The sequence below is a fragment of the Hippocampus comes genome, unplaced genomic scaffold (genome assembly GCF_001891065.2).
Source record: "Hippocampus comes isolate QL1 unplaced genomic scaffold, H_comes_QL1_v1.1 scaffold105, whole genome shotgun sequence".
In the NCBI taxonomy this organism is placed as follows: Eukaryota; Metazoa; Chordata; class Actinopteri; order Syngnathiformes; family Syngnathidae; genus Hippocampus; species Hippocampus comes.
Window position 1 is genome coordinate 2113577 of NW_017806235.1, and position 10865 is coordinate 2124441.

The following is a 10865-nucleotide window of genomic DNA, read 5'->3' on the forward strand; positions in this document are numbered from 1 at the left end:
TACAAAGGTTAACCAGAAGGCTAGTTGTTGTTCGCACACTTAGTTTTCTTAACAGTTCGGACGTTCAAGGGTTCCGATCTCTAAAGAGAATAGACAATTCAGAATAGATCAGTGGTGGGTGTCAGATTTCAAATCGGACAATAAATAATACTCGATTTTTTTTCACTCCTCTTACTGATTGGTTAGAAAATAACGTGTGCCAGCAAAGTTTGACCAGCAAAACATTTACTAATAAGTACCTATGATGAGTGGTACCTTGATCTACAAGTGACCTGACCTCTGAGTTTTCAAGCTGTTCATCAGCATCTTGATGTGCCACACCCGCGTGAGGTGGATGGATTATCTCAGCAAATTTAGACAGATTTATGAACAGTGCTTGAGATAAATAGAACTTTTGTGTACATCAAAAAATAGATTTGATATATCCTCATGGAAATTAGAGCAAAAACAAAAGTGTTACGAAAGCGTTACGTTTCTGTTTTTGTTCAGCGCACATGACATTTTTTTTCCTCACAAACCGGGCCTGCCGTTAGAGGAGCACGCTAGCGCCCTCTGCTGATCAGGCGCCTCAGCGCAGCCTGGCTCAACTGCGGCGTCTCCGTACGCACTTTCCCATCGCGGCGTTCCGCAAGCAATAACGTGACGAAGATACCCAAATTGTCAACATGGTGAGTCTGTTTCGACTCGCGTTGACTACATGTACGCACTCAACAATCTGTCGTGGCTCATCAGTCGCTAGATTACAAAAATAACCTCTAGGTTGTTGTTGCATGAACGCTACGAGGCGCGTATAGAGCCCGTGTATGTGTTTGCGTGTATATGTATGGGCATGGGAGTGTGTGGCGAACTTGGGTGCCAACGTCTGGTGGTATGTGCGCCTGTGTGGGGGATTCAGTGATTAAAAAAAAAAAACTGAAAAATATTAAACGATGCAAGGCTGTAGCCTCGGCCTACTTTCCGCAGTGACGACCATAGCAAAGCATTATTTTTATATGCCGTTGCTTGGCGTCATATCCAATAAACATGTTATTACAAAACGGAATCCAGGGATGACGTTGGCTTCACTCGCATCAACCACGTAACGTGATTTAAAAGACGGTTGCATAAATACAGGAAGTTGCATGTACTGCGCATTAAATTTCGCCCATTAAAATGAGACTTAATCGCGGGATGCGGGCTAAATAAAGTTAATGTGTTGACTAAATACGGACGTTTTATCACGTTTATTTGTGCCACAAAATTCGGGACACTTTCGCATGAGTAATACTGCCCAATTTTGGATAAGGATACTTAATTTCGGTTGTAATAATGTCATCAGATTGTTGTTGTTTTTTTTAAAATAACATTAAGATATTACAAGCATTTTTGGAACCAATCTGATTTCAAAAGTAAATCATTTTGTTATGTTTACATAATTATATAATGAGCCGACTATACCAAAACCTAGAGTACGTCCCAATTCCACACAGATTCAAATCCCTAACTGCAGATAATTACGTTGCCATCCCTGACAGTGATTATTATTTTTGTAAGGAAAAAGTTACAATTGAGATAATTTAACATGACATTGTGCACGTGTGAGAAAACAACAATAATAATCAGTGTAGTATCATAAAACATGGAGAGGGAGTACTGTATATATAGGTGGGTGGGTAGTGATGAATGACAACCTTATTATACACTCTGACTTCGCCAGCCCATGTTTTGTAACACACATTGTGGGGATGTTTATGTATAGTGGTTAGAATTGGGTGAATTTAAGGCTTAGTATAGTCATTTTTTTCTGTTAGCATTGACTACAAATTGTTAAGGCTGCTCAGACAGCAAAAGTGTGCTGGCAGTATACCAAAGTACAACGTTTGCCTTAGTCCTCATTGCCAGCCTGATAGATTCAGTTTCAGAATGACTTTCTTTTTATAACTCAACTTGGAACGGTTGCAGACCTAGTGGACATGAATTAAGAGACCGGGAATGAAATGCGCTTCCATTTGTAGTAAAGGTAAGGATGTTTCACCAGGTTAACTTCACGGTGGACCAGATCCGAGCCATCATGGACAAGAAGTCCAACATCAGGAACATGTCCGTGATCGCCCACGTGGATCACGGCAAGTCCACGCTGACGGACTCGCTGGTATCCAAGGCGGGCATCATCGCTTCATCCCGCGCCGGAGAGACTCGTTTCACAGACACGCGCAAAGACGAGCAAGAGCGGTGCATCACCATCAAATCGACGTATGTGCCTTCAAGCTCTTTTGGACTCAATGGAATAAACACAAAAGCGACAAAGCATGTAGGCCATGACAGGTTTCCCCAGTCGTAGTTGTCGATCATGGAAGTCTTGCTAAAAAACAATTAAAAATGACCCATGTGGTGGCGGCTACACTTTATACCAGATATCAAAATGAAGTGGCGTCATTCTTTCCTGTTCTTGCAGGGCCATCTCCTTATACTATGAGCTCGATGACAAAGACTTGGCCTTCATCAAGCAGTGCAAAGATGGGAACGGCTTCCTCATCAACCTCATCGATTCTCCGGGTCACGTTGACTTCTCGTCCGAGGTTACGGCGGCCCTCAGGGTGACCGATGGTGCCTTGGTGGTGGTGGACTGTGTCTCTGGTAATCTCCTTCAAACATCCTCCCCCAGGTGTGAATCTCCTCCGGTTAGGCTCATCTCTTATTTCCTCTGGCAGGGGTTTGCGTGCAGACGGAGACCGTACTGCGGCAGGCCATTGCTGAGCGCATCAAGCCAGTTCTGATGATGAACAAAATGGACCGGGCTCTGCTGGAACTTCAGCTGGAGACCGATGAGCTGTTTAGGACCTTCCAGCGTATCATCGAGAACGTCAACGTCATTATTTCCACCTATGGAGAGGATGAGGGGGGACCCATGGGCAACATCCTGGTAAGTTGGGGACTGAAACACACTTTTGCACCCGCCCTCTGAGGGGGAAGCAAGTGGCCTGCGACAAAAAATGAGTTTGACACCCCTGGGTGAAAGGGATGGACGAAAACCCACTGAATTAATCAACTATGCCTGTGGCTCATTCTGGCCACACCAATCATGTATTTTCAACCAAAAACTGTCTTTTGTCCTCAGATTGACCCTGTTATAGGTACAGTGGGCTTTGGCTCTGGCCTGCACGGCTGGGCTTTCACATTGAAGCAGTTTGCTGAGATGTATGTGGCCAAGTTTGTTGCGAAAGGCGAAGCTCAGATGAGTCCGGCGGAGAGGTGCAAGAAAGTAGAAGACATGATGAAGAAACTGTGGGGAGACAGGTAAAACTTCTCAGGAAACGATACAAAAAAATGGATGAATGAGTGGATGAGTTCTCGAGCCACCGCTATATTTAATAATTCACGTGCTACTTGCAGATATGTTGATCCAAGCACCGGCAAGTTCACCAAGACTGCTATAGGTGCTGACGGCCAGAAATATCCTCGCTCTTTTTGCCAGTTCGTTTTGGACCCAATCTTTAAGGTGAAAAGCTGCTCTCTGAATGCCTCACAAAGGCCTCATTCAAATAAGGGACTGAAGAATTCCCATTGATACCACGTCTGCAATTGCCTCCATCCAGGTGTTTGACGCCATCATGAATTTTAAGAAGGATGAGACGGCCAAACTCATTGAGAAGCTGGACATCAAGCTGGATTCGGAGGACAAAGAAAAGGAAGGGAAGCCTCTGCTGAAGGCAGTGATGCGTCGCTGGCTGCCTGCCGGAGAGGCCCTGCTCCAGATGATCACCATCCACCTGCCCTCACCTGTCACCGCTCAGAAATACCGCTGTGAGCTGCTCTACGAGGGCCCGGGAGATGATGAAGCTGCCATGGGTCAGTTGGAGATTGCGACTCATCAAACGTGGACAAAATACTCACTGTGCTTAACTAGAAGTTTAAAAAAAAAAAAAAAACTGTGTCAAAAGTATGTCGAAGTACTGATTCAACTACAGTGGCACTTTATAGTGCGTTGCACATGTAAGTCTGACTGAAATCTAAATGCACGAAAACCAAAGTGACATTTCCCTTTGGAAATAAATAAAAATAAATTAATGCGTTCCAGACACCTCAAAGATTTTAACAAAAAAAAAAACACATATTATAAAAACAATATGTTTTACAAACAGAAACCAGTGTAAAATAAATCTAAATGCCAAATGAAGCATTTAAATGACCCATCCCTGCCTTAGATGAATGAGTGGGATGATGCTCACTCATCGAAAAACAAAGGCAGACTGAGTCACTATTTTGGGAAATGAATTGCTGAGTCACACGGTTTTGTTTTGTTTTGTTTTTTGGGGGGGACAAAAACCAAGCGGATGTACCAAAATTGCAACAAAAGTTTGATGAAAAAAGTCATTGAAAACTGAAATCACACATCCCACCATTTGGAAGTCAGCTCATCAGCAAACTTTGCAAAGCATGATAATGATCCTGATCATTTGAATCGGGTGTGTTGGACGATTGAAACATTTAAAAAAGGCTCAATAAGGAGCTCTCGGTAAGGAGCACTTGGGCAACCCCTGCCTTACAGCACGTGCATGTGAAGTCCATTCTGACATCCTGTTGTGATTTTACAGGTGTTAAGAATTGTGATCCCAAAGGTCCCCTGATGATGTATATCTCCAAGATGGTCCCAACCAGTGACAAGGGTCGCTTTTATGCATTTGGCCGCGTGTTTTCTGGATGTGTGTCCACCGGCCAGAAGGTGCGCATCATGGGGCCAAACTTCACCCCTGGGAAGAAAGAGGATCTTTATGTCAAGCCTATTCAAAGGTTAGCAAATGTATACCCCCCACCCCCGCCAAAAAAACAAAACACATTTCAATATGGTGTAAGACCTTCTCAATATGTTGTTCATGTTCTTATCTAGGACCATCCTAATGATGGGAAGATATGTGGAGCCCATTGAAGATGTTCCGTGTGGCAACATCGTAGGCCTCGTTGGAGTCGACCAGTTCCTGGTTAAGACAGGGACCATCACCACTTTTGAACAAGTACTTTGTGGTTCAATCCAAATTGTTTCTTCTGTCGACCTTTTCACCATGAGGTCACATCTACTTCCAAATGGCAAAAAACTCCTACTGGCACCCATTTGGGCGAGGCAAAGCGATTGAAACCGAAATGGATAGCGTGTTGTAGCACGGAGGTTAGCTAGCAAGGTAGCCATTATGTTTTGCTAAATTCCTCAACGTAACAGAACCAAACATTTTATCCCTACTTGTGAGAAAATGATGGAGCTTTGGTTTGATTAAATATATCCCGTTTTGACGGGTTGACCAGTCTTGAGTGTTTAAAGGTTAGATATAAAATCCTCCATGTTTGGCTTCCCCCCCCCATTATTTATTTCTGACAACCAAAGTCATGTTTCAGCTCAGCGACTGTGTGCCTCTGCAGGCCCACAACATGAGGGTGATGAAATTCAGCGTCAGTCCGGTTGTCAGAGTTGCCGTGGAGGCCAAGAACCCGGCCGACTTACCCAAGCTGGTGGAGGGCCTGAAGCGCCTGGCCAAGTCCGACCCCATGGTGCAGTGCATCATCGAAGAGTCTGGGGAGCACATCATCGCAGGAGCCGGGGAGCTGCACCTGGAGATCTGCCTGAAGGACTTGGAGGAGGACCATGCCTGCATTCCATTGAAGGTGAGGGATCCACACCCATCACCAAATGAGATCCAACGCATCCGTGTCTGCCTTAATAAAGATAATACGATGCCGTTTTCATTGATACTTGCTTTATTTATATTGTGTATAACACTTAGAATTGTAATCTACATTCTTTCCCCCTTTTTTTCCCCAGAAATCAGACCCAGTTGTGTCTTACAGAGAGACAGTGACAGAGGAATCTGACCAGATGTGTCTCTCCAAGTCTCCCAACAAACACAATCGCCTCTTCATGAAGTCTCGTCCTTTCCCAGACGGCCTGGCCGAAGACATTGAGAAAGGAGATGTCACGGCCCGTCAGGAGCTGAAGGCTCGTGCTCGCTACCTGGCCGACAAGTATGAGTGGGAGGTGACCGAAGCGAGGAAGATCTGGTGCTTTGGTCCCGATGGAACCGGGCCCAACTTACTCATCGACGTGACAAAGGGGGTCCAGTACCTCAACGAGATTAAGGACAGCGTGGTGGCTGGGTTCCAGTGGGCGACTAAAGAGGTGGCCATCAGTGAATTTTCTGCAAAGCCAATTTATCCATTAATTGTGTGTACAGTGGTCCCCTACTCCCCACCCCCCACACTCCAGTATAGCATTATCCCAAATATTTGCAACATGCAAATTCTTTCTTTTTTTTTTTTGAACACCAGTGGTGGACTAGCACACGTAAACAGACATAATACTCACACATGTATATTTGCTATCCTGTGCGAAGTTATATTGCTACCGGTTCTCCATTTATATCTGTGTATCTGCATTATCCTGCTCCCAGGTAGCAATGGCACACACACAGACACCAGGAAATGCAACACGATATCCATTGAATTGAATAAAAAAAAATTTTTTTTTGTTTGACAGCAACGTTGTGCTCATTCTACAGGGTGCAAAATGCAACACGATATCCATTGAATTAAATTTATAAAAAAAAAATTTTAAAAAAGTTTTTTTTCACAAGCAAAATGGTTTGACAGCAACGTTGTGCTCATTCTACAGGGTGCGCTGTGTGAGGAGAACATGCGCGCGGTCCGCTTCGACATCCACGACGTGACGCTGCACGCCGATGCCATCCACCGCGGCGGAGGACAGATCATTCCCACGGCCCGCAGGGTTCTGTACGCCTGCCAGCTCACTGCTCAGCCTCGCCTCATGGAGCCCGTGTACCTGGTGGAGATTCAGGTGTGGCTGCAATCAAATTCAAGTTTGCCTCTTCAAAGGAAACAGTCCCATTAATGTTCCGAGGATTAGAGGGGCCAGCAGCGCAACTGATGTGCAAAGGCGTTGCGCAGATTAGGCAACAAAACAGGCAGAAATCTGATCGGATGACGAATCTTCACATCTCCTTGCACGACTGGAAGCTGAACAATTTCACGGGACAAATGTTCTCATTGGCTTTCCCCACAAATGGTGTTTGATGCTGTCATTTCTGTTTTTTCTCCCCATTCAGTGCCCTGAAGCAGTGGTGGGCGGGATCTATGGTGTTCTGAACAGGAAGCGAGGTCACGTGTTTGAGGAATCTCAAGTCATCGGAACCCCGATGTTTGTGGTCAAAGCCTACCTGCCCGTCAACGAATCCTTCGGTAAGCGCTTTAGTCAGGGAAAGCGTCAATGGCCCCAAGGAAGTTTCAGTGACATCTGTTGGTGGTCAGTCACATAACAAGATTACAAAACTCTCCATCCCCCTTTGCCCCTCAAAAAACAAAACATTCACAGTAGACGTCTATTTACGAGGGACAGGCATTGAGCCCCCTCAAATAATTTTGGGTGGCTGAAATGTGAATTATTATTTCTTTCAAGGTTTCACCGCTGACCTGCGCAGTAACACTGGAGGCCAAGCCTTTCCACAATGCGTGTTTGATCACTGGCAAATTCTCCAAGGTGACCCTAAAGACCCCGCCAGCAAACCCTTCCAAGTCGTTGCTGAAATTAGGAAGCGTAAAGGTCTCAAGGAAGGCATCCCCGCTTTGGACAACTACCTGGACAAATTGTAATGAGCGACTTTGGATCGACATACATGTCCAACTCTTTTATCATTTCATCTTAAAAGGGGAAGTCAACCACCAAAATTTCTCGACCGTCATTTTCTATGCGCCTTCACAGGTGGGGCTGCCTAGAACATGTTTTTGGTAAAGAACGTTTTGGGGTTGACTTCCTCTTTAACCTTATGGGCACTTTAAAAATCTTTGCACCGGCTTTAAAGTTTGCACAATGAGTCCCGACTTCCCAAAAAAAAAAAAAAACTTTTGCGTGTGCTGTTACAGGCCACTTGGGAGCAATGATGCTTCCCTATTAATTTAACAGCAACAGCACACCAAGTGCCTAGGCCAAAGGTTCCAAGAAGTATTGGAATAAAACTGTGAGATGATCACTTCCTTGAGTTAGTCTTCTGCACCCCCCTCCCCCCCACCTTTGCCATTTCATCGGATACAACGGCTCTCGAAGGTGCACTGTGATACTGCTGCAATAATGTAATAAGTGACTGCAAGCAAGAACATTGCGGAATTGGTCAAGCGCTCCATTGATCTTCACGAATAAAACATGCAACTGCAGATGAAGTGGCTTTTATTATTTGGAAGTTTCTAAAATGATGCGGTTAAGCACCAGTATCTTCTTTCAAGTTCCCTTCATTCATGACTAATGAACTCATTTTTTTGCACTCTTTATTCAAGTGTTTTCAAGACGTATATATAGAGAAGAGAATGTTAATAAATGCCTGATTAAAAAAAAAAAAACATTTGCAAAGACTTTTGAAGCGATATTACAGTATTATATATTCAATACAGAAAAACTTGCCTTCTGGAAATAGTAATTCATTCTGAACTTAGAACCTTTTGCGCAAATAATTGAACTGATTCAAGAAAGAGGCTATTTGCTTTATCGCTTCTTACCGGTAATGCATTTCCCGAAGCCGTCAACGATCATTTGCGTACTATTTGGAGCATGCATTTACTTCTCCGTGATGACCAATGAATCTACTTTCACAGTCTATTGTCGACCATGCCTCATTTCGATTCAATTGATGTGATGCAGGGATTCCATTTCCGAAAGCCTTCAGTTTGACCAAAGCAGTTGGAATCTTAAATATTTTCGTTGCGCTGATGTCTGCCGGGGGACTCAGTCTCGTTGATTGACTTTACACAGAGCAACTTTGTGGCAGCCGGGGTTTGTGAAACGATTCCACGACCCGGGCCCATATATTTACAACAAAATTAAAAAGGAAAAAAAAAAAAAGACAAAGGTATTTGAAAAAATGATCAACCAACCAACTATGCAAAGGCCAAGAAAGTGCGAGAGCTTTTGGATATCGGCAGATAGATACAAGATCAAACCGTTTTTACTGCAGTAACTCACGAGTTGGCTTATCGAACGGTACTGTAAAGGTCAAGAAGTTTTTGCTTTGAATAACGCCTTTGAAATCCGCAGATGGGCGGAACTGACAGCTACCCGCTGACTTGGTAGTTGTGAAAATGCTGGTCTGACTAGCTTAGGGTGACATTCGGTGTCAAGCTCTTGGTTGGCAAACCACAGCGGAGATATTCTTGCTGCTCATAATTTCAGCAGGTACACCCTTTCCTTTGCTTTTTGTTGCGCTGTGGAGTCATGAACAGTCACATCAGTTTCGGAAAGATGGAATAAGAGAGAGACATACTACACACAATATTGTGACCTATTGCCTCATGGCTATTTGTCTTCCAATGCGACCAACCGAAGTGCACCGTATGGAGGGAACAGAATTATGACAGATGAGCCCCTAGATGTAGACCTCTCCCGCCCCCACCCTGACACACAGCCCCCCCAAGGGAGCTGCCTTCCTCGGCTGTCACATTTGATGGAACATCTCCGCAAATGTCAGAGGTGACTATGTGTAGAAGATGACCTCGGGAATCTGTCCATCCTCGACCGAAGTGCCGTTATTGTTACCCGCCGCGTAGCAGAAGGTGAAGCAGGTCTTGGTGCCGGTTGTTGATGACTCGTGTGTGATCTTTCGCATTCCCTTAGTCCCGTAATGAGAGTCTGGGCCCTGTAGGGGAGGAATGAGAGAGAGAAGGAGGGGGTGAGTAACCACTACCAGATAGTCATGGGAGTCGATTTCAGATTCTGTAATTGAACGCCACATTTTTTTCCCCAACAGACAATTGGTAGGACAGAGACGCACAAGTACATCACGTTCATCCACGCGTAGTGGCAATAGCCAATTGGTAGGACAGAGACGCGCACGCACAAGTACATCACGTTCATCCACGCGTAGTGGAACACGGGGGGGCTGTTGATTTCACGTCAGCGCCCCGCCAGATAATGAGCTCGATAATGATTCTGCAGCAAGTGTTTACTGTGACGGTGACCGGTGGAGACGCGACTCCCACAACTGAAATTCTCAATTCCAAAATGAGGCAGGTTATTGTTCCATGTCTGCCCCCCCCCCTTCCCCTCCACTCCCCCAGATAATGAGCTTGATAACGCTTCTCCAGCCAAGTGTTTAATGAGACTAGCTGAGACCTTCTCCCATATAAGTGAAATTCTTCACCCCTAATTTCTGGCAAGTTTACCGTACAATCATCTTTTTACGATTGGCCTGGCATGCAAAGTAATGAATTTTCGTACTTAAAAGCTGGTTGAAAATAGTCAAACCTATGCAGTCTGTACTTGAAACATTTGAATAACCCCAAAAATCAAATACATTACCGTCTCCCCCCACCAAAAATATCCAGGGTGCATGAAAGGGTTAAAAAAAATGATTGGATACAGGCCTTGAGTGTAGCACAGGCGGTGTAGTTAACATTGGGGAGAATCTCCACTGGTTCTTTGAACATGACTCGGAAGGTGTTGGCTGAGCCGTCGCAACTGAAGCCCGTTTCATTCTGGCCCAGCACAGTGTTACTGTCCGTGTGAATAATCTAGGCGGAGAGAAGCAGGACAGCAGACATTGCCGAATACAGAAAAACAACATGGGTGAAAACGAGTGCGCCTCCGGATCATACCTGAATGTTGACTTGGTAGTCCGTCGGCCCGTGTATCGAGCCGTAAAGGCCGAAGCCAACCACAAATATCCTCCGGTTTACTGAGAATCTAGAAACATGATCATCATATTATTAGCTGAAGACAAGAGCGAGCTTGGAACACAATTTACGGTGTTCTCCCACGTATTCTCAACTCACTGCTTCTCCTATTCGCTGATTTTTTTTTTCCTGGGGGGTGGGTGCGGGGGGGGGGGGTTTTTTGGGAA

At 45.0% G+C, this 10865-nt stretch overlaps 2 protein-coding genes across 2 annotated transcripts in view; one reads left to right on the plus strand and one right to left on the minus strand.

Moving 5' to 3' along the window:
• Positions 1 to 507: 507 nt before the first annotated feature.
• LOC109507410 (elongation factor 2) lies at positions 508 to 8190 on the plus strand. Its single transcript, XM_019856824.1, has 14 exons — positions 508 to 668; positions 2018 to 2232; positions 2435 to 2616; positions 2691 to 2902; positions 3098 to 3276; positions 3373 to 3478; positions 3576 to 3828; positions 4575 to 4770; positions 4868 to 4991; positions 5392 to 5634; positions 5792 to 6145; positions 6638 to 6820; positions 7089 to 7221; positions 7439 to 8190. The coding sequence occupies exons 1-14, from the start codon at positions 666 to 668 to the stop codon at positions 7630 to 7632; spliced, it is 2577 nt and encodes an 858-aa protein (XP_019712383.1). The 5' UTR covers positions 508 to 665; the 3' UTR covers positions 7633 to 8190.
• A 104-nt stretch (positions 8191 to 8294) lies between these two features.
• Positions 8295 to 10865, minus strand: part of LOC109507411 (BTB/POZ domain-containing protein 2) — a 5561-nt gene continuing 2990 nt past the window's right edge. Inside the window, 3 exon segments of the mRNA XM_019856826.1 lie at positions 8295 to 9662; positions 10390 to 10536; positions 10621 to 10798. Of these exon segments, the coding sequence (XP_019712385.1) occupies positions 9501 to 9662; positions 10390 to 10536; positions 10621 to 10798 (487 nt within the window). The 3' untranslated portion in view covers positions 8295 to 9500.